Raw genomic sequence first — 24391 nt, forward strand, 5'->3', positions numbered from 1 at the left:
CTCTCTCTGCTGTTAAAGGTACTTTTTCCTCCCTCTCTCTCTCTCTCTCTCTCTCTCTGCTGTTAAAGTTACTTTTTCCTCCCTCCCTCTCTCTCTCTCTCTCTCTCTCTCTCTGCTGTTAAAGGTACTTTTTCCTCCCTCTCTCTCTCTGCTCTTAAACATACTTTTTCCTCCCTCCCTCTCTCTCTCTCTCTCTCTCTCTCTCTCTCTCTGCTGTTAAAGTTACTTTTTCCTCCCTCCCTCTCTCTCTCTCTCTCTCTCTCTGCTGTTAAAGGTACTTTTTCCTCCCTCTCTCTCTCTCTCTGCTCTTAAACATACTTTTTCCTCTCTCTCTCTCTCTCCTCTCACTAGTGTTTGCTCCTGTTGGTTTCTGTAAATTGCCTTCAGTCTGGTTTGGACCAACTCTATATGTAAAGTGTCATGAGAGAACTTTTGTGATGATTTGGCCCTATATAAATAAAATTTGATTTGATTTGTATATGTATATGTGTGTCTGTATGCATGTTTTGTTGTTTGTTTTGTTTTTTCTTCCCTCACCCTTCCCTCCTTCAGGTCATTAAATTGATTGTATGAAGGTGTGCAACTCACTAGTGAAAAAAACCCTGATGAAAACCAGAGGTCACAACATGTTGGCTGTATTTTAAAAGACTGCCATGGAGTAATAAAGGTATTTTATTTTGACACAAATCCTACAGTGTGCCTTGGAATATTTTTTGAAATCTAGCATGCTTGCGCAGATTTTTTTTTTTTTTACTCTAAAAGAAACAGGAAGATTTAAGGATTAGTGGTGGAATTAATTAATCAAATATTAGAATCAAACATGAATGAAGTGACATCAGTCACATTAGTTCTCATTTAAGACATCTGTCCATCAACCATGAGATGATTCTCCATTAGTCATTGTCAGCTGTAAAATAAAGGTGGTTTGTAAAGGTCGTAGTAGTGGTGGTACCTTTCCTCTGCAGGTCCAGGTTCACTGTCAGAGTGTAGAGCAGGATCTGTGGACTGGTCACTCCTCATAGACCCACAGCTGGACTCTGCAGACTCTGATGTGTCCTCCTCTTTTTTACCCGGAATCATTGGGATTCCAGGTAATATGAAGGTCTTACCTTTAGTGTCATTGAACCTATGGATGGAAAAAAAAAAAAAAAAAAAAAAAAATATATATATATATATATATATATATATATATATATATATATATATATATATATATATATATATACATACATATATACAGTACAGGCCAAAAGTTTGGACACACCTTCTCATTCTTTGCATTTTCTTTATTTTCATGACTATTTACATTGTAGATTCTCACTGAAGGCATCAAAACTATGAATGAACACATGTGGAATTATGTACTTAACAAAAAAGTGTGAAATAACTGAAAACATCTCTTATATTCTAGTTTCTTCAAAGTATCCACCCTTTGCTCTGATGACTGCTTTGCACACTCTTGCCATTCTCTTGATGAGCTTCCAGAGGTAGTCACCTGAAATGGTTTCCTAACAGTCTTGAAGAAGTTCCCACAGATGCTTAGCACTTGTTGGTCCTTTTGCCTTCACTCTGCGGTCCAGCTCACCCCAAAGCATCTCGATTGGGTTCAGGTCCGGTGACTGTGGAGGCCAGGTCATCTGGCGCAGCACTCCGTCACTCTCCTTCTTGGTCAGATATCCCTCACACAGCCTGGAGGTGTGTTTGGGGTCATTGTCCTGTTGAAACATAAATGATGGTCCAACTAAACGCAGACCGGATGGAATGGCATGTCACTTCAGGATGCTGTGGTAGCCATGCTGATTCAGGTTGCCTTCAATCTTGAATAAATCCCCAACAGCGTCACCAGCAAAGCACCCCCACACCATCACACCTCCCCCTCCATGCTTCACGGTGGGAACCAGGCATGTAGCATCCATCCGTTCACCTTTTCTGCGTCGCACAAAGACACGGCGGTTGGATCCAAAGATCTCAAATTTGGACTCATCAGACCAAAGCACAGATTTCCACTGGTCTAATGTCCATTCCTTGGGTTTCTTGGCCCAAATAAATCTCTTGTGTTTGTTGCCTCTCCTGAGCAGTGGTTTCCTAGCAGCTGTTTGACCATGAAGGCCTGATTCACGCAGTCTCCTCTTAACAGTTGTTGTAGAGATGTGTCTGCTGCTAGAGCTCTGTGTGGTATTCATCTGGTCTCTAATCTGAGCTGCTGTTAATTTGCGATTTCTGAGGCTGGTGACTCAGATGAACTTATCTTCAGCATCAGAGGTGACTCTTGGTCTTCCTTTCCTGGGGCGGTCCTCATGTGAGCCAGTTTGGTTGGAGCGCTTGATGGTTTTTGCGACTGCACTTGGGGACACATTCAAAGTTTTTGAAATTTTCTAGACTGACTGACCTTCATTTCTTAAAGTAATGATGGCCACTCGTTTGTCTTTACTTAGCTGATTGGTTCTCGCCATAATATGCATTCTAACAGTTGTCCAATAGGGCTGTCAGCTGTGCATCAACCTGACTTCTGCACAACACAACTGATGGTCCCAACCCCATCAATAAGGCAAGAAATTCCACTAAGTAACCCTGACAAGGCACAGCTATGAAGTGGAAACCATTTCAGGTGACTACCTCTGGAAGCTCATCAAGAGAATGCCAAGGGTGTGCAAGGCAGTCATCAGAGCTAAGGGTGGATACTTTGAAGAAACTAGAATATAAGAGATGTTTTCAGTTATTTCACACTTTTTTGTTAAGTACATAATTCCACATGTGTTCATTCATAGTTTTGATGCCTTCAGTGAGAATCTACAATGAAAATAGTCATGAAAATAAAGAAAATGTGAAGAATGAGAAGGTGTGTCCAAACTTTTGGCCTGTACTGTATATATATATATATATATATACACACACACACACGAATCATCATCATCATGTTTCATTGCATGTCCTTCATGTTTCCACTTATGACAGCTTTCAATATTCTCCATCATGTGTTCCACATCAGATCCACCTTTAACCTTGATAAAACATTAACAGGCTCATCGATTCATTTGTGATTTTCAAGCTTTAGCCTCCTGTGATTAGTCTGTTTTTATTCAGGAATTAGCTGTTATTCATGTAGAGCTCATACGAATCTGGTTATTTTTTACTCCCTAAATATTTAAGGGGAAATTCGTGCACTGGTGATGATCAAATCAACATTTCTGTAATCTTACAAATAATTTAATACAAAACAGACGCAGTTCTGTAAATGTAGTGGCTCCTGATATTAACCATGTGAATGCTGTACCAAACAGTGAACTGACCTCAGAGTCTGGAGGTTATAATGTGGACTTTGGAGGAAATCACGGAGCACCTCCACTCCTGAATCTGTCAGGTCTTTGTTTCCTCTCAACTCGAGGTCTTTTAGATGGGAGGGATTGGACTTTAGAGCTGAGGCCAGAGAAGAACAGCTGATCTGGGACAGTCCACAGTCCCTCAACCTGAATACAGAATTAATGAGGTTCATTACATCCTGTAATAATAAAAATGTCATATGACAGACCCAGAATTATGTGGTGGACATACATTAAATATAAATGATGAGAAACATGATAAGAACATCACAAATGTTTTTCCTTAAAAGTGCAGGAGACTTTCCTGACCAGTGTTTCCTCAGATCTGTCCGTCCTCAGTCATATCCTCAGTTTCATGAATCTGTTCGTCTGTCTGTCATTACTCACCTGAATCTCTTGCATCACAGTGAACAGTTTCTTAGTTCCATCCACCACAAACAAGCCATGTGTTTACAAGCAGAGCCAGGAGGGAACTCAGGCATCTTTGGAATTTTGTTGCGATGTGCATTGTGGGAAACGGAGCTTCGTGCAGCCACCTGACAGCGACAGCTGCTAAAGACACGACAGGGAAACGGCAGGAGCTCCCTTCCCTCTATGCATATTCCTCCAGCCGTTTCCATGTTTCAGCCGTTTCCACGTTGTGTTTGTTTCATCCATATAATATCATATGGTTGTACTGCTGCTGCTGTCAGGCAGCTGTGCGAACCTTCCCTTCCCACAATGAACGTCGTGACAAAATTCCTCAGATGCCCAGTTCCCTCCCGGCTCTGAATGTAAACACATGGTTTGTTTGTGGTGGATGGAACTAAGAAACTGTTCACTGTAATGCAAGAGATTCAGCTGAGGAATGACCAGTGGTGGGAATAATGGCGTTAAAAATAACGGCGTTACTAATGCCGTTATTCTTTTCCAGTAACAGGTAATCTAATTAATTCCTAACTGAAACGTTCCAACGCTGTTACCATTACTGGCAGTGAAATGTGGTGCGCTACTATGCACTAACAGCTGTTATCTGTCCAGGCTCACTCAGCCAGGCACGACAGATGTGACGTTCGCAGATAAGTCGAGCTTTTTGAACGGCTCTTTTAAGTGAACGATAAGAACCGATTCATTTATGAGTCGTTCTTCTATTCAGATTACCCACAATGCCTTCATGCTTCACCTGTGTGTCCATGAGTCTGAATTGGCCACGCCCCCTTCACCTGAACGACTGATGACATCTACGAGTTTGAGTTGAACCAGCACAACACATTCATTTGAATGCAACTAAATGCACAGCTAATTTAGGGGAGGAGTTATCAGCTAATTTAGGGGAGGAGTTATCAGCTAATTTAGGGGAGGAGTTATCAGCTAATTTAGGGGAGGAGTTATCAGTGAGTCTGACTGACTGAACTGAACACATTTCCTGCTGGATCAGGAGGAGTGACTGAAAACAGTGCAGATGTGGATTAACTGGAGGAACATCTGCCTCTGTAAATGCACATCTGCACTGATGAGCTGGAAAAGACGGGTCCTGGTGGACCCCAGCCTGGTCCTGGTGGACCCCAGCCGGGCCCTGGTGGACCCCAGCCTGGTCCTGGTGGACCCCAGCCGGGCCCTGGTGGACCCCAGCCGGGCCCTGGTGGAAATCAATTTCTTTTTACATATTTGAAGGTTTAAAAAAAAAAAAATGCAATAATTACTTTCCCTGGTAACTAATTACATTTATGAAGGAGTAATTCTGTTACTAATTCAATTACTTTTGTGAGAAAGTAATTAGTAACTATAACTAATTACTCTTTTAGAAGTAATTTGCCCAACACTGTTAATGACAGACAGACTTACAGACTCATGAGGCTGAGAATATGACTGAGGTTTGACACATTTGATGAAAAAATTGGTCACGAAAGTCTCCTGCAACTTTAAGGAATATTTAAGAAACAACAATATTGTTTAAATCCCTAATTTCATATCAGAGATGAGATGAACTGACTTCAGAGTCTCCAGTCTGCAGGTTGGACTCTGAAGTCCAGCACAGAGGAGCTCCACTCCTGAATCCTTCAGTTCTTTGTTGTAGTTTAGATCCAGTTCTCGTAGATCAGAGGTACTGGATTTCAGAGCCGAGGCCAGAGAAGAACAGCTGATCTGTGATATAGTGCACCCTTCCAACCTGGATAAAGACAGATTCAATCCATTAATAAAGTCAGATGTGTTCTAGTTTTAAATGTGCGGCTCATAAAAAAAAAAAAAAAAAAAAACCCACACCATCATTGAATGCTGTGATGACCCCTCTGCCTCTTTAAGGAAAGTCCGATAGTCCACTTGCTTTGGGCTGGACCAAATGTGTTTTTCTTTTTTTTTTTTTTTTGGTGCAGTTCGCTTTCACATTGTACATTTTCGTAAGTGGACATAAATCTGTAAACAAAACCACGTGTGCTGAGGTGGTTCAGCCTTTGAACAGAAATGAGCAGTGTCCATTAAAGCGCTCAGTCCAAAGTGAAAGGACAGACTCATGGACATTTTGCTATTTTTGTTATCGTCATAGTGATATGGTTTTTACAGACGCAGATGTTTGCACAAATGTTTGAGCAGCAAAAGCGTTTGATGCAGCGTCAGGTTTACAATATTGTAGAATTCATTTCTCAACAACACAGACAGACATCTACGGAGGACAGCGCTCATGTGCACATCATATGACTGTTGGTCTGATTCACGCAAGATGTAACAGGTATGAAGTTGGAATTATGTTAGTATATCAAAAGAGTGTTATCAAAAGTATTAGTGCTCTGTACTGCTGACCTATCAGTGGCGGCTGCTCGCCTTTCAGAGAGGGGAAGCTCATTGTCGGCTGTAGAGGAAGTTACATGTATTCTATATATATTTGCATGCATTCTATTTGTCACATAGGCTTTTACATCTATTCCCTGTGTCTTCACACAGACCACATAAGAGCGGATGACTTTCTTTGTAGTTTATGGCACCTGTAAATTCTTAACCTTTTATGACCTTTGTTATCTGTTTGTTTAGGTCACAGACCAGTGTGACACTTGTGTGTGTGTGTGTGTGTGTGTGTGTGTGGGGGGGGGGGGGGCGGTAAAATTGAGATCTCACAGACTCTCAGAGAGGCCTTATCTCTGAGTTCTGGGTCTCTCTGGCTCTGGTATAAGACACAGAAGCTCAGATGATTCTTGGGACTCTCAGACAGACAGCCTCAGCCTCTCTCTCTGATCTGTACCCCGTTGTTGGAGCTCCAAAAAACTTTCTTCCGTGAAGACATTGAATGCTTGAACTGACCCTTCTTTATTGAAGACAAATTAGTAGAGTATTATTTTTTCCATAACACAGCTTACATTAAAAAAAAAAAAAAAGCCAAGTTCTTTAAACATAATTTCGGCCCTCCGTTCCTTTTTAAGACTAGAAAAGCACTCAGAGAGTGCAGACCTCCACCAAGGCAGATCAGTGCCCCCCCAATCACCACCAAAATGTAATCATTTGTTCATTTACTGAAATTTTCATCCAAATCCGTCCATAAATTTTTGAGTTATCTTGCACACAGACAGACAGACAAACCAACACTGACAAAAACAGAACCTCCTTGGCGGAGGTAAAAATGCTCAGTGACCTTATCGTACCAACTAAACAAGAAAACGTTGAAATTGTGTTAAATTGAAACAAGGAAGTACAATGAGTGTGTTTTATTTACAGTGCAAGAAATTAACAATTCATTTGGTAGTGGTTTGTGTCTGATTTCCCAGCAGAATGTGTGATGGTATTAAACTGAACTGTGTCAGTGAAGGAGCAGATCTGAAAACAGCTGTCAATCAAACAGGATTCAGCCTTTGGACTGATCCTCCAATCAGCACGTGGAATCCCAGCGTCCGGCCTGTCCGAGCTCCGCCCACAGCTCCATTCACCCCCTGAGACGCCAAGCATCTGGGGGCGGGACAACATGGTGTCATTTATCCAATTAGCGTCCAGTTTAGAGTCAGTTTCCAGCAGTTCCACTCAGTCCCATTGAAGTGCATGGACGCTGAGCGTCTGCGGACAAATGCACTGAGCAGAGATGGAATGAACAAACACAGACACGGGAATGGAGGAGAAGTGAACAACATCCAGTCCACTGATCTGGGATCAGACTGATTCTGAACCAACTGGTCTGAGAGATGAACGTGTTCCAACACATTTGGAGTCAATGAAATGAAAACAACTGAACAGATTTCAGCATTTAATGGGAGTCATTTTAGGGTCAGAGGAGCTTCCACTGCAGTCGGACACAAACACCTCTGTTACTTATGTGAATCTATCCTCTATCACTGTTCAGTTTGGCCAGGGACAGAATTCCTTAATGCAGGTAAAGTTTGCTGGAGGTGTTGAAGTCCTTTATTATTTTTCTTTTCAAGCACAACAGACAAATCTAACTGGAGTTCTGAAAGTGAAATGTCCACGTTGCTGTTTTGCATAAATACTGAATTCAACCCACACCCACACTGAAGCTCAGTTACCGGGAACAGAAACCAAAATGATCCTGGCTTTGACCTTTGACCTCTGCCTTTCTACAGTGTGAATATGAACTAAGAATGCACCATTTACTAGAGTAAAAAAAAAACAGCAAACAACTGTGTCGGATCAGGTCCAGGCTGCTTTCATGCCTCAAACGAACCGCACCAGGGTTTGTATGGAACCATGTCCAGACCACCTCTTAAACTGGATCTGGGTTCACTTGTTTGGTCCAGAACAGAGTTCATGGTTTTTATTCACACCAGCCCAAAAGGTCCGAACCAAGGGAGCAAATGAACTCTGGTCCGTTTTAAATGAACCAAACAAGGCAGGTGTGAATCCACGCTCAGACTGCTGTGTTCAGATAGTCCAGCAGAGTTTGGTCTGGGACTTTGTTGTTTAGCGCTGAGTTCCCCCAGGACTTCAGGATCCTCTCTCTCAGGCCAGTTGCTCTCGTCTTAAGTCTATCTTTCTTTGGGGCTTGGTACCTAATCTTGATTTTTGTGAGTGATGATGAATCCACCCCCATGCTGACCTGTCATCCTTCCTCCCTCTTACTGTAGCATCTTTGTACCTTGGCTGAGATTCAACACTGTACCTCATCAACCTCTAACTCTGGTAGCAACTTCTGATTGTGGATGTTTGAACACTGAGCTCATAGAGGGTCTGCACGTGACGTCAGCACTAGCAGAAGTCACAGCGGTTCCGCCCACTGAGTGGCAGAAAGAAGGAGATGAGTGACAGCGTTGGCTTCAGTCCTGTCTAAACTGAAGAACAGTATTGAATCCAAACTGGGGCAGAGCTGTTGTTGGTTGATTGTATTTTCAGGTTCTGAAAGCAGTGGGAGCTATCGTTTACAGACACCCAAAGACAAAGAAAAGAGAAGGAGATGGATCCACAAATCCAGGAAACCAAACCTAGATCTGTGGATCCTGTTTGGTGTCAGCTAACATTCACTGATGCTGTATTTTTGGTCCAATCAGACCTGAAATGACCTATTGTTTTGGCTAACGGTCCTTCTTAGTTTCTCTTGGTTTCATGATCAGATCTTTCCTGGTTTTTGTCTTCATTTTGTGATTGTGAACCTTGTGCTCCTACATGATTAGTAAACTAACTGAAACTGAGGCCAACCTAGTTTTACAAATATGGAGGAACTGGAGAATAAAGCTACGACGGAGTATTAGGACCACAGAAGAAAAGAAAAACACTGGGCACTACCAGAAGAAAGTCAGAAAATATGGAGATAAAACCTGGAATTTAATGAGAATAAAGTCGAATACAAAAAGAATCACAATGTTCTGAGAATAAAGTCATAGTTATAAAAAAAACCTCATAATTTAACATAAATGTCATTTGTTTATAAGATTAAAGTCGTCATATTCTGACAATAAAGCCATAATATTATCAGAATAATGTGTTAATTTAAACCAGGTGGTGTAAATCTGCTAATTTCCCAGAATGCAGTGGTGCCCTGCTGGTCCACAGCAGTAGTATCTGTGTTGGATAAAGGACTGGATCTGAACTACACTCAGTAAATCTGCTCAGTCCCAGTAGATCATGCATAGATTCACTGGGGTCAGTCCACGACCTACTGGAAATGACCTTTGGATCAGCTGGTTCTGGTCCTAGTTTTAGACCCTTTGGATCAGCTGGTTCTGGGCCCTAGTTTTAGACCCTTTGGATCAGCTGGTTCTGGGCCCTAGTTTTAGACCCTTTGGATCAGCTGGTTCTGGGCCCTAGTTTTGGAGCCTTTGGATCAGCTGGTTCTGGGCCCTAGTTTTAGACCCTTTGGATCAGCTGGTTCTGGTCCTAGTTTTAGACCCTTTGGATCAGCTGGTTCTGGGCCCTAGTTTTGGAGCCTTTGGATCAGCTGGTTCTGGGCCCTAGTTTTAGACCCTTTGGATCAGCTGGTTCTGGGCCCTAGTTTTAGACCCTTTGGATCAGCTGGTTCTGGGCCCTAGTTTTAGACCCTTTGGATCAGCTGGTTCTGGTCCTAGTTTTGGAGCCTTTGGATCAGCTGGTTCTGGTCCTAGTTTTAGACCCTTTGGATCAGCTGGTTCTGGGCCCTAGTTTTAGACCCTTTGGATCAGCTGGTTCTGGGCCCTAGTTTTAGACCCTTTGGATCAGCTGGTTCTGGTCCTAGTTTTGGAGCCTTTGGATCAGCTGGTTCTGGTCCTAGTTCTGGACCACTTGTTCTTTGGTAGCTGGTACAGATCCATGTCCAGTCCAACTGTCCTTCATTTAATTTCAGATTTCCCATGCTCCTTTGCTCTGGCTGTTTACTGCTATACTCCGTCATGTTGAGCATGTTGGTTTAAGACACTCGGTCTGACTGAGAGGGGCGTGGCCTCGGTGTAGAGGGGCGTGGCCTGGGCTTAGAGGGGCGCGTTTCTTAGTCAGTCAGTGTGCAGGGTTTCGAAGCTAACATTTCTCCTTATCTGCATCTGTCTCCTACCACAGTTGCTACAGTATTAGCACTCCATCAGTATCGTGTTCTCAGTATTGTATACAGTATAAAATCATACTAATACGATTACTTATGTTAATTCAATAACAGAAACAGTGAGGTGACCTCAGAATCTCCAGTCTGCAGTTTGGACTCTGAAGCCCAGCACAAAGAACGTCCACTCCCGAATCCTTCAGGTCTTTGTTTCTACCCAGGTCCAGGACTTTCAGATGGGAGGGATTAGCCGTCAGGACAGAGGCCAGATGGAAACAGCTGATCTGTGATAAGCTGCAGCTCCTCAAACTGAGTAAAGAATAAATGATACACATTCAGTTTATTTATAACCCAGACAGACATGATCAGGTTTGACATGTTTCTTACTATAAGACAATAGACATGAACACAATAATGCTGCTTTATTGAAGCCAAGTACAGAGTGATAAATGATGAAGCTATTTATTAGTTTACCTTCTCCATTCTTTAGTGCCAGATTATTCAGCAAGGTTCCTAAATTTATACGACATTCATTTACTGTTGTCTTTCATTGTTTTGTATTTGTTTTACATAGATTATTTAAGAAAAAATATACAACATGTATCCAGGACATAAATGTAGACGTAGGTATAAACTCTTATGCACCTGTTAAGCCTGATATGTTTTTTTAACACAAGAGACGTAGGAGTCACAGTTTATTTGTTAATCCTTCACGTGATCACTTTTATTTTGTGTCTGTTGTGAATGATCTTGATAAAGACCAATTACTCCTCTATCATCTGTTGAAATTGAACATTTTGTGTTCATTAATATGTATTTTGAATAATAATAATAATAATAATAATAATAATAATAATAATAATAATAATAATAATAATAATAATAATAATTAGAGCCCGACCGGTTAATTGGCCGGCAGATTAATCGGGCCGATTATATCTTATCACCAATTATCAACATCGGCGAATATGTAACCGATTTATTAACTTTTGGGACTAAAAGGAAAGGAGCTGAAATTCCCCCCGTAAAGGATAGGTGTCAGTATTAAGAACTGATGAAACCATCCTCTGGACCTGTTTAGTGGACAGGGAGGTGGGAATGTTGAGTATTTCGAGTCGAGTGTCCTCTTTTTTTGGAAATCAAAATACGGTCACCTTTTTCTATGTTGTATGTATGTATGTATCTTATCTTATCTTATCTTATCTTATTCCCTCCACCAGGAGGTATTGGGATCACTTTGCTTTGTGTGTTTGTTTGTTTGTTTGTTTGTTCATCTTCAGTGTAAAACTCTTCCACCCATCTTTCCCAGATCTTCCCCACAGATAGGCCTAGGCCCTGGGACCAACCCAGTCCATTTTGGTCCCAGTAGGACAAAGTTCAAGGTCACAACAAGGTCACAACATCTACAGTTTTCCATCTGTCATCATTCAGACATTTTCCAAAATTCATCCAAAATTCCAAACGACTCCGATTCTCCTCCAGTTGGATCCACCTGTAGTTTAGAACAGTCTCTTGTATGTGGAACTAAATTGTCCACATCCACTGTGGAATGTGGACTCTGTGGACATTTACACTGAACACTGAAAATCCCATTTCCCACACATTTAAAATTAGAACTCAACTAATATTGATGAGAATTGAATCTAATTGGACAGACACATGACTGGGACCAGATTCAACTGTTTCTGCTGTATGGAACAACCTGGAAACTGTTGAATTTACACAGAAACAGTGGATCCACACATGCACAGAGTTCAGGCTGAAGGAGGAGCTGTGAGTTCTAGGAACACTTGTCTTACTGAATATTATCTTAATCTATTTTATCTATTATTTTCTATTATTCTCTTTCCACACAGCTGATATTTTGTGCAGTTTGACAAAGTAATCACAGTATTGTCTATTTACATAATTTTGTTTGAAAGATGAGTATGGATAAAATATTATTTTAACATTTACGGATGTATATTACAATAATAATAATAATAATAATAATAATAATAATAATAATAATAATAATAATAATAATGGATTGGATTTTATACAGCGCTTTTCTAGACACCCAAAGCACTTTACATTATTGATCCATTCTTCATTGGCTCTCATATTCTCCCTCTGGTGGAGGTAAACTACATCTGTATCCACAGCTGCCCTGGGGGGGGGGGGCAGACTGACAGAAGCATGGCTGCCAGTTCACGCCTACGGCCCCTCCCACCACCACCAAACATTCATACGCATTCATACCATTCATACACCAGTGTGAGTGGCACTGGAGGCAAGGAGGGTGAAGTGTCTTGCCCAAGGACACAACGGGCTGACTAGGATAGAGGGATTCAAACCGCCAACCCTTCGAGTATTGGACCACCTGAGCCGGATTATGAGATTACAGGAAAAACTTCCTTTATACTTGTATAGATATTGAGTTATGTTATCAAATAAAGTAGATTCAGATGTTGATTAAATGTGTAAATTCTACAACACAAATAATCACCTGACCTCAGAGCCTCAAGTCTGCATTCCAGTCTGGGAAGTCTGGCACACAGCAGCTCCACTCCTGAATCCTTCAGGTCTTTGTTTCCACTCAGGTCCAATACTCTGAGATGGGAAGGATTGGACTTCAGAGCTGAGGTCAGATGAACACTGCTGGCCTCGGACAAACTGCAGCCATTCAACCTGAACAAACAAAAGAGATTACATCCATTAAAAATCTACACAGCTTTGGATTTTTGAATGACTAAGAAAATGGTGAATACACAGTAGACAGAAATAGGTGAAAATCATGAAAAGCATATTGGTAAATCTAAAATAACATGTAACACAAATCAACTGTACGCCGGTAGCTACTACAGGGGCTTGAAAGGCTCAACTCAGAATTAAGGATGGGAATGGAGAACCGGTTCTTTTTGAGAACCGGATCCCAGTAGCTCGATTCCTTGGAATTGTTTGCCTGCTTAACCTCTCTGCTTATCGATTTCACCTTCATTGTGCATGCGCAATGACATCACACGTATGCAACATTGTTTTGGTCAGAATGTAGACAACATGGTGTTGAGGCAGAAACAGGCTAAAAAGTCAACACCAGGTCCAAACAGACCACACCAGGTCCAAACAGACCACACCAGGTCCAAACAGGCCACACCAGGTCCAAACAGACCACACCAGGTCCAAACAGACCACACCAGGTCCAAACAGGCCACACCAGGTCCAAACAGACCGCACCAGGGGCCTGTTTCACGAAACTAGGATTCCGTCATCCAGGATGACTGACTAAGCCGTGTTGAACGAATCCAAAACATGGGAGTCCAGGCTTAATCGGTTTCACACAGACCAAGCCAGGATGAACGGACACGGATTCATCAGCAGGTGGAACTCATCCTGGATAAGTGCGCGCACCCAGCTTCCTCAATAGACCCCGACCATGATCATGGCATGGCATGACCATGGCAACTAGAGCAGCGGACTTTCCCCCGTTGGACGCAAAACTCCTCATTTTGGCTAACGAGGAAGTAAAGGAGTGAATGAAAAAGAAAGACAACAGCAGCACAGTTACAAAAACCACCAGAGACAGCGTGCTGAAGGACGACAGAGCACCTGAATGAGGAAGTAGAGCACTAACACACACTGACTGTTCCACCGAAACCATCACAATCATAACCACAGAGTTAACTAGAAGCACTCGGAGAGCGCAGACCTCCGCCAAGGCTGATCAGTGGCCCCCCCTGTGGGCCCCCCCCACGCCAAGGAGGTTATGTTTTTGCCAGGGTTTGTTTGTTTGTTTGTCTGTCTGTTTGTCTGTCCGTTAGTGTGCAACATAACTCAAAAAGTTATGGACAGATTTTGATGAAATTTTCAGAGTTTGTTGGAAATGGGCCCCCCCGTGGGCCCCCCCACCCCCGATCACCACCACCAAAATTTAATCATTTCTTCCTTATCCCATTTCCAACAAACCCTGAAAATTTCATCAAAATCTGTCCATAACTTTTTGAGTTATGTTGCACACTAACGGACAGACAAACAAACCCTGGCAAAAACAGAACCTCCTTGGCGGAGGTAACTAATACAAATCTAATCAACATTATTCAGAAAAGATGATCAATCAAGTGTCCTATAGGAACACACACATCAGTTTATGATCAAATTAAAAGTTTTAAAGTTTAGTGACTTAGTCCACTTTAAAACAGCCCAATTTATGTAAAAAAAAAAAAAATCTGTTGCCTGTTCATATTCAGAGCTTGATTAAAATATGGGAAATTATTTCTAATTTAGATGAAGTCATGGTTCAATAAACCTTCTGTTAGAACACATATGATCACATTTAGTCTGTGTTGGAGGACATGTTTGGAACCAGTTCAGTCCTGAGTTCACAGACTGTCCAACACTATTTCTGTTTAAAACTAGGTTTAAATGTCATGAAAATAGATGAAGAATGTGAATGTTCATTTTTCCACTCAAACTATTGAATTGTTTAGTTTTTGGTTGTTTCTATTGTTTCTAAGCTAAAGGCGTTGGGATCTATTTTATTTAATTTGTTTGGTGATATGAATGGGGGGGTCAGCAGAATGATCTTAGGCTTCAGCCTATTCCTTTACAGACTCTGGAGTTTCTAAACATTGGATCTGCAAAAATGTCTAATGTTTGAAACGTCTGAATAAACACAACTGAACTGAACTGATCTAATGATTGAAAATCATCTAAAATCATCATTTATGTCAAATTATTGACATGAATAATCCCAAATGTTTCAGCACTGACAGTGGGTCTAGTTCCTGTGGTTCCATTGTTTCATGGGCAGTGGAAGAACCACTGGTTCCATTTGTGGAAACTGTTACTGAGATAAGGATGAGATTAAATAAATCCTGGAATTTAGCCTGGTCTGGACCAGGCTAACTCCACAGAATAAATCTCCATGACAACTGATATCAAAACATATCCTGCTTTCCCCTATCCTGCTTTTGTAAAACCGGATCATGGATAAATTGAGCCAGGATAGCCAACATATCCCAGCTTAATCCCTTAACCTAGTTTTGTGAAACAGGCCCCAGGTCCAAACAGACCACACCAGGTCCAAACAGACCACACCAGGTCCAAACAGACCACACCAGGTCTAAACAGACCACACCAGGTCCAAACAGACCACACCAGGTCTAAACAGACCACACCAGGTCCAAACAGACCACACCAGGTCTAAACAGACCACATCAGGTCTAAACAGACCACACCAGGTCCAGCTGAACACTGTCAAAGCTTCCATTTCTTCTAAAGGGTGGAATCCCTCCAATCTGCTCAAACATTTGTCCACATATGATTCATTTACAGGAATGTCACGTATTTGATTCGCTACTTAGCAACGCTTGTGAATGTAGCGGCAGAGTGAACGCTGGGCCCAGTTCCGGTTCTGCAACAAACGTCGTACCCCCTCAAATACAAGCCTCCAAAGGCAGGGGAAAGGAAATGAGGAGCACAACAATGGGAGACGAGCCGAGTCGAACTGGTTCCACATAGTGGACATGTGGCAACAGAGGAATTAGTAAAGCTTCCTTAGTTTCACTTTCAGTGACACTACAAGGTGACACTGTGTAAACACTGCAGACCACTGACTGGTCAGAGTTGTCTCTGACCCTGCCGTTTTATAAAAAAACAGATGTGGAAGTTGACAGAAAATCTGTCGGTAGGTCCACATGATGACAGCCCGCAAAACTACACCATGGTTGGTCCAGGAGGTTCCGATGTAAAAATTCAGCACGAGCTTGACGAGACAACAGGCAACGAGTGAGTTTATCAGCAACTCTCTGAGCAGACGACACGGAAGTAACGCGCTGCATCGCTATGACGACCAGGTACTGTAAAGTCAGTAGTATCCTGTAATGGAAACGGTCTCCAGGAATAGGACCTGGTACCAGAGTTGGGTTGAGCCGAGCTGAGCCAGTTCCACGTAGTGGAAGTATGGCAAAAGTGTTCTTATCTAGTGGATTCATGACTCTACTGGACCAAGATGTGGTGTTGATTAGTGGCAGATGGCAGTACCTGGACAGGTGAGTTGTCTCTATGGGGTTTTAATGTAAGTGTTCCAATAGCAGTAATCATTTTTTTTGTGTACTGATGAAGGAGCTACGTATACTTACTGTGGACATAAGATACCCTAGAAGTGTGTTTTTCCAGTTGGCAACTGCGACTTCAGACTTCAGGTAAATGAACACAAGTCATCTGTTAATCTACTTAGAGTGTCAGACTATCATATTTCTTTCAGTCTTGTGTTCAGACAAACAGAACACAGGTAAAGCAAAACTTGTCAAAGATGAATAGATGCTGAACTGACCTCAGAGTCTCCAGTCTGCAGTTTGGACTCTCCAGGCCGGCACAAAGTAGCTCCACTCCTGAATCTTTCAGATCTTCGTTGTCATTTAGTTCCAGTTCTTGGAGATGGGAAGGATTGGACTTCAGAGCGGAGGCCAGAGAAGAACAGCTGACCTCCGACAAACTGCAGCGACTCAACCTGAATGAAGAATAAATGTTACAGATTAAATCCATTCATAATCCAGTCAGATCTGATGTTTTGTTTAAAGGTGCAGGAGACTTTTGTGACCAACTTTTCATCAAATGTGTCCGTCCTCAGTCATATCCTCAGTATCATGAATCTGTTCGTCTGTCTGGCATTCCTCAGCTGAATCTCTTGCATTACAGTGAACAGTTTCTTAGTTCCATCCACCACAAACAAACCATGTGTTTACAAACAGAGCCAGCAGGTCACTCGGGCATCTGAGGAATTTTGTCGTGACGTGCATTGAGGGAAAGGGAAGTTCATGGAGCCACCTGCAGCAGCAGCAGCAGCGGCAGGGCAACCATATGATATTATGTGGATGAAACAAACACGACGTGGAAACGGCTGAAACATGGAAACGGTTGGAGGAATATGCATAGAGGGAAGGGAGCTCCTGACATTTCCGCATCGTGTCTGTAGCAGCTGCTGCTGTCAGGTGGCTGCGCGAACCTCCGTTTCCCACAATGCACGTACAAAAAAATTCCAAAGATGCCCGAGTTCCCTCCCTGTTTGTAAACACACGGTTTGTTTCTGGTGGATGGAACTAAGAAATTGTTCACTGTAATACAAGAGATTCAGGTGAGTAATGACAGACAGACTTATGGATTCGTGATACTTAGGCTGTGACTGAGGTTTGACAGATCTGATGAAAAATTGGTCACGAAAGTCTCCCGCACCTTTAAAGACAAAGTGATGAATGTACAGTAAACATTAATAGTGAAAACAGACGCTGGTCTCCTTGGTGCATGTGTGGGTCCTACGCCCCCTACCAGGGTGGGCCCCTCATTCGGTGGCCCTGGGCCTGTGGGCACGGCTGGTGCTGCTGGTTGGTTGGCCCCTTGCGGGGGGGGGCTTCATTGCCCCTGCCCGGGGACCCTTGGCCTGCATGGGGGGATCTCATAGTGGCTCTTCTAGTGGTTCTGGCTTTGGCTGTGGGGCTGTGTCTTGGGCCGTGGTTTTGGGTCCTTTGAGTTGTGTGGGTGGGTGGCTTCCTGTGTGTCATGTCTCGTCAGGTGTGTTAGTCAGGTTAATGTGTAGTGTTTCATGTCTCGTCTTAGGTTTTCAGTGTCTTGTCCTTGTTTGATTAATCACTTTATGTTCAGTTAGGGTTGTTCACATTTGCTCCTGTCTTGCACTTCCTGTTTTATTTCGTACACATCTCCTCCCTCTCGTTTCAGACCTGGACTTCCTCCCTTTGTGTGTTTTTCCCGCCAGTGTGATTGTTAGCCCCGCCCCTGATTGGTGTCACCTGTGTTCCCCTACCTCATGGATAAATAGTCCTGTCTCCCTTTGTCTTGTGCCAGTTCATCTGATTCCGTAGTTCATCTGATTCCGTCTGTGAGTTCATGTCAAGCGTCCAAACCAGGTTTTTTCATGTTTACCCATTTTTGCCACAGTTCTTCTGTAAGGACTTTGTTTACCATAGAGATTCTTTTCAGTAGTATTATAAATCCTCCTTTGGAGCACTTTTTGTTCAAACCACTTTTTCATTATTAAAATACTTTTGTTAAAATCTTCAGTTTTCGGAGTCGTGCATTTGAGTCCACCATTTTACGTATCAAGGATCTTACACTGTGACGTCCAGGCCAGTCCTGCCCTGCTGCTGGTGACAGTGGGGGGGTGCAGTCATGACAGTGGGGGGGTGCAGTCATGACAGTGGGGGGTGCAGTCACCACTTCCCACACACATATCCATGCACACACACACACACATGCACACTCAAACATGCATCCTGATGTACATCTGCACTTGACTGTTGTTGCCCTTGGAGTTACACTGCCTTGGAGTAATTTAACTTCAGTCACTTATGTTATTCTGTTGCTATCTTTACTTCTTTATATATTTTTTTTCCTTTGCTCCTGGTTATTGTGACATTGGACTATTCTGTTCTTCAAATTTGCTAATGTTCTTTTATTGTTGTTGTTCTGTTTATTGTTGTTGTTCTGTTTTTTCCTATTTTTACCCCCTCCAGGAGGTATTGTGATCACTTTGCTTTGTGTGTTTGTTTGTTTGTGTGTTTGTTTGTTAGCAACTTTATGGACAAACTCTTCCACCCATCTTTCCCAAATCTTTCCCACAGATAGGCCTAGGCCCTGGGACCAACCCATTAAATTTTGGTCCAAGTAGGCCAAAGTTCAAGGTCACAGCAAGGTCACAAAATGTCAAATTTTCCTATCTATCATCATTGAGCAATTTTTGAAAATTCACAAAAAATTCCAAACGACTCCGATTAGCCTCCAATTTGATCCACCCGTAGCTTAGAACAATATCTTGTATCTGACACAGAATTGTCTACATCCACTGTGGAATGTGGACTCTGTGGACATTTACATTGAACACTGAAAATCCCATTTACCACACATTTTTCATTTACATACGTTTCTATCTGGTTTACATATGTTTCTATAAGGTTACCTCCCTCAAGGAGGTTATGTTTTTGTGAGGGTTTGTTTGTTTGTTTGTTGGTTGGTTGGTTGGTTGGTTAGCAAGATTTACTCAAAAAGTTATGAACGGATTTTCATGAAATTTCAGGAAATGTTGATACTGGCACAAGGAAGAAATTATTAAATTTTAGTGGTGATTGGGGTGGGGGGGTGGGTCTGTGCTCTCTGAGTGCTTTTCTAGTTTGTCTCTGTTTCAGGATCTGTATCAGTGTTTGTTTGTGTATATCCCCTGTGATGTTCTCCCATCAGGTAATATCCATACAGTAATAGAAGTATTAAATCCAACCAGTAGAGGGAATTGATATAAGGTTCAAAACCCTCTTAGATCAAAACTGTCAAGCAACTCTGGCCCCAGGCACGTTAATTCACCACTGAGATAAAATGCTGGTGGTACAAAAATGCGCCACTTGTTCTGATATTAATAGTTATACATTGTGATGAATAACAGTGACTAAAGCCCCCCATTTCTGTCTTGAAATAAGTTGAAATAAGTCTGTAAAAGGAAAATCTGTCCACTGGTCCGTTGCAGGATAATGGTCGCTCCCAACATGGTCACCACTTTGTTGTTTATCGCTCAAGAGAGCTGAGTTAATGTATTCACTTGGCTTTTTTTGCCTAGAAGCCATCTTGGTGGGGATGCTAGAGGAGGTGCTGTCATCAGCTAGAGTAAATGTTGCCAGTTGTTATTTTACACCACAGCATTCATATAAACTTCAGCTTCAGGTTCTTTATCTGAGAGGATTCAATTTGTGTACGTTTTCAGAGGACTCAGCCCAACTGCAGCAGCACCAGGTTCAGGTATGAAAAAACACTAAATCAAAACTAAGTGGACTGATTAATGAAAAAGAATAATTAAGCAATGACTGTATAGGACTGATTTTGTCACAGGATTTTCGCTTCATATTTAGTCACTGTAACTGTGATCTTTGGCATTTTCTGCAGTTTAAGTAAAACAGAGTCAACATAAGGTTCAGTCTGAAGTGAAAACTTGTATTTTATTCCTATTGGGTTGAGTAGAAACAGCTAGTGCTATACAGTCAATCAACTGTTTAACTTTTAAAATGACAGACTGTCAGATTGACTTCAATCTTGAACTCAAAGACAAAAAACAGGAAAAGACAAGGATCTGAACTATCGATAGACATTGAACTGACCTCAGCATCTCCAGTCTGCAGTTTGGACTCCGAAGTCCAACACAAAGCAGCGCCACTCCTGAATCCTTCAGGGAGTTCCCACTCAGGTCCAGTTCCCTCAGATGGGATGGACTGGACATCAGAGCCGAAGCCACGACTTCACAGTGAGCCTCAGACAGTGCACAGCCAGAGAGTCTGTAGATACAGATTTACACATATGTTACAATAACATGCATATTTAATATAAAAGAAAAATAAATAAAGCACTTATTGAATAGCTGAGTTTTGTTAAACACTAGAAAATGTGGAATATTTCTGAAATGGCAGTATGTCACAAATTTTTAAAGGTGCAGGAGACTTTTGTCACCAATTTTTCATCAAATCTGTCAAACCTCAGTCATAACCTCAGTATCATGAATCCGTTAGTCTGTCATTACTCAGCTGAATCTCTTCCCTCACCATGAACAGTTTCTTAGTTCCATCCACCATGAATAAACCATTTGTTTACGAACAGACCCAGGAGGGAACTCAGGCATCTTTGGTACTGTGTTGCGATGTGTATTGTGGGAAGTGGAGGCTCGTGCCGCCACCTGGCATCGGCTGTGGCAGTGCCGCCATATGATATTATATGAATGAAACAAACACGATGTGGAAATGGCTGAAATGGCTGTAGGGAAGCGGAGCAAGCAGAGCTCCACCTGGCAGAAGCAGCTGCAAGAAACACAACACAGAAGGGGCTGGAACTCTGCTTCCCTTCAGCCATTTCCGTGTTTCAGCCATTTCCGTGTTGTGTCTGTTTCATCCATATAATATCACATGGCTACACTGCCGCTGCCACTGCCATGCAGCGGCACGAGCCTCCGTTTCCCACAATACACGTCACAACAAAATCCCAAATATGCCCAAGTTCCCTCCTGGCTCTGTTTGAAAACAAATGGTTTGTTTATGGTGGGATGGCACTTTGACATTGTTCACCGTGAGGGTAAAGATTCAGGTGAGTAATGACAGACAAACAGATTCATGATACTGAGGATATGACTGAGGATGGACAGATTTGTTGAAAAATTGTTGAGGAAAGTCTGCCACTGCTTTCATAGTTTCTATCAGGACTCACTGAGCCTTTCTGCAGTTCCTCACAGCTGGAATCAGTCTCCATCGTCCGTGAGGTGATGCCTTGTACTTTCCTGGGTCCAACTCCTCCAGAACCTCCTCTGACATCTGCAGCATGTAGGCCAAAGCCGAACACTGGATCTCAGACAGAAACGTCGCTGATCTGTTCTCTGACTTCAGGAACTCTTGGATCTCCTGATGGACCGTTTGGTCGTTCATCTCTGTCAGACAGTGGAATATGTTGATGCTTCTGTCAGGAGAGATGTACTCGGTTTTCATTTTCTTTAAATTGTTGATGACTGTCTGTATTGTTTCTGGACTGATCTCTGTTGGACCCAGCAGATCTCCTAAAACTCTCTGGTTGGACTCCAGACAAAGACCATGAAGGAAACGAATGAACAGGTCCAGGTGACCATTTTTACATTTGAGTGACTTCTTCAGGGCTTTTTTCAGGAAAATACTAAGTGTTGAAATATGCCCCTCCTCCTCCACTTCCTCCTCTTCCTTCTCAGCATATGGATTATAAACGAAAAAACCAGGATATTCTTTCTTCATTTCACTTTCCTCCAGAAACCCCTCCAGTACTTGATAGTTCCTGTTGGTGTAACAGTGGTAGATGTAGACTGCAGCCAGAAACTCCTGAACACTCAGGTGAACAAAGGTGTAGACTGTTTTCTGGAACATCACACTCTCTGTTTTGAAGATCTCTGTACAAACTCCAGAGTAAACCAAGGCCTCTGTGACGTCCAGACCACACTGCTCCAGGTCTTCTTCATAGAACATGATGTTTCCTTCCATCAGTTGTTCAAATGCCAATCTACCCAACTTCAGAAGAACTTCCCGGTCAGCCTCTGTCAGCTCCTCTGGTCTGGTCTCATCTTCTTGTTTGTACTTGTTCTTCCTCTTTGTCTGGACCATGATGAAGTGTGAGTACAGGTTGGTCAGGGTCTTGGGCAGCTCTTCTCTCTGGTCTGAAGTCAACATGTGCTCCAGAACCATAGAACTGATCCAGCAGAAGACTGGGATTTGACACATGATGTGGAGACTCCTGGATTTCTTGATGTGTGAGATGATTGTCTTGGACAGATCTTCATCACTGGATCTCTTCTTGAAGTACTCCTCCTTCTGGTCATCAGTGGTGAATCCTCGGACCTCTGTTACCCTGTCGACACATGAAGGAGGGATCTGATTGGCTGCTGCAGGTCTGGAAGTTATCCAGATGAGAGCTGATGGAAGCAGGTTCCCCTTGATGAGGTTGGTCAACAGGACGTTGACTGGTTTCTTCTGTGTGACGTCTGAAACCACCTCACAGTTGTTGAAATCCAGTGAAAGTCTGCTTTCATCCAGTCCGTCGAAGATGAACAGAAGTTTGCAGACATTGATCTGCTCTGCTGTGACCTTCTGTAATGTTGGATGGAAAACATGGAGCAGCGTCAGCAGACTGTACTGCTCATCTCTGACCAGGTTCAGCTCTCTGAAGGACAGCGGAACCACCAGACTGACATCCTGGTTTTCTAAACCCTCGGCCCAGTCCAGAGTGAACTTCAGCACCGAGAAGGTTTTTCCAACTCCAGCCACACCGTTGGTCAGAACCACTCTGATGGGGTTCTGCTGGTCTGGAAGGGCTTTGAAGATGTCCTGACACCTGATGGGTTTGTCTTGGATGATCTTCTTATAAACCGTCTCCAGCGTCCTCACCTCATGTTGGGTATTAACGTCTTCACTCTGTCCCTCTGTGATGTAGAGCTCAGTGTAGATCCGGTTTAGACAGGTTCTACTTCCTGTTTCATCGGTTCCTTCAGTCACACGTTCACATCTGCTCCTCAGACTGAGCTTATGTTCTTCTAAAACCTTCACTGAAAGAAAATAATTTTAAAAATTATGTAACAAACATGGATTTTTCAGTTTCCCCAAAATATTGTAACTGAGAAAAAGCTAAAGAAAATGTGGTAAAATCGTTGGTTGTGTTTTCAGACGTGAGGTCATGTCCAGACTCATGTCCAGTCTTACTTTGTACAGTGCTGTCCATCTGTGGTCCAGTTCTGGTTCTTTTTCCACAGTAGGGACAGGGGGAGTCTCCTGATGAACCAAACTGGTCCCAGTATGAAGTGATGCACCGTCTGCAGAACCTGTGTCCACAGCTGGTCCAGACTGGATCATTCAGGGCCTTCTGACACAAACAACAGGACTCTGGGTCTACCTCAGGACCAGGAGTCCTCTTCCTGTCTCTGTGGATATCAACATATTTTAACAATACAACATCGGCAGTGACTGAACAACACTTCATGAGACGCTCCAAATAAAATGTTTTAAAACACAACAACTCGATGAAGTGTCTTAAGTTTTAATGATTCAGTCCATTTTATCTACAGTTGTCACTGAAACAGGACAACCTGATACCACTGCAGATGAACAACTTCTGAAGAACAAACCATCTAATGTGAACTTAAGACACTAACCGTCGTCCAGGACTATGTGTGTCTGAAGGTCCAGGTTCAGGACTAGAGTCTGGAGGGTCATCCTTAGACCAGTCGTTCTTCATAGACAGATAGCTGGACTCTGGAGACTCTGACCTAAACCTACAGAAAAAACACATGGATGTGGTTTTGTGTTTATTGATTTAATAGTAGATACTGTCCTGCAGATCCTTTTAGTGTCTAAACAGTCTGAAAGTCCAGGCTCAAGACCAGAGTCTGAAGGTCTGTCTTTAGACCCTTCTCTCTCCATAGACTGAAGGTCAGACTCTGCAGACTCTGACCTGAGTCTGTCAGACTGGTCTCTGGAAACACCGAACACATTGAATCATGTCAGAAGTCTGACAGGTTGAATGGACAGTCTTGGAACAGCTCATATTTACTGTGTGCTTGTATGCACTGCCATAGCTACTATTGTTCCTCATGTTTATGATCATGACTGACTGACTTATTCTGACT

General features: G+C 42.7%; 1 protein-coding gene across 1 annotated transcript; it reads right to left on the bottom strand.

Annotated features, from left to right (window-relative positions):
• Positions 1 to 903: 903 nt before the first annotated feature.
• On the bottom strand, positions 904 to 24031 carry LOC115411671 (NACHT, LRR and PYD domains-containing protein 12-like). The gene is made up of 10 exons (XM_030123884.1): positions 23918 to 24031; positions 23481 to 23686; positions 21463 to 23314; positions 20370 to 20543; positions 16550 to 16726; positions 12730 to 12906; positions 10369 to 10545; positions 5293 to 5469; positions 3291 to 3467; positions 904 to 1126 (listed from the first exon to the last, which is right to left on the bottom strand). The coding sequence occupies exons 1-10, from the start codon at positions 23998 to 24000 to the stop codon at positions 904 to 906; spliced, it is 3423 nt and encodes a 1140-aa protein (XP_029979744.1). The 5' UTR covers positions 24001 to 24031.
• Positions 24032 to 24391: the final 360 nt, after the last annotated feature.

This window comes from Sphaeramia orbicularis, chromosome 20 (assembly GCF_902148855.1).
Source record: "Sphaeramia orbicularis chromosome 20, fSphaOr1.1, whole genome shotgun sequence".
NCBI lineage: Eukaryota > Metazoa > Chordata > Actinopteri > Kurtiformes > Apogonidae > Sphaeramia > Sphaeramia orbicularis.

Coding starts and splice junctions, on each gene's coding strand:
- LOC115411671 (XM_030123884.1), bottom strand. CDS start 24,000: ATGAAGAACGACTGGTCTAAGGATGACCCTCCAGACTCTAGTCCTGAA. Junction 5,470..10,368: donor TGCAGACTGGAGATTCTGAG/GTCACCTCACTG, acceptor GTCTTTATCCAG/GTTGGAAGGGTGCACTATAT. Junction 1,127..3,290: donor TATAACCTCCAGACTCTGAG/GTCAGTTCACTG, acceptor TTCCATCCATAG/GTTCAATGACACTAAAGGTA.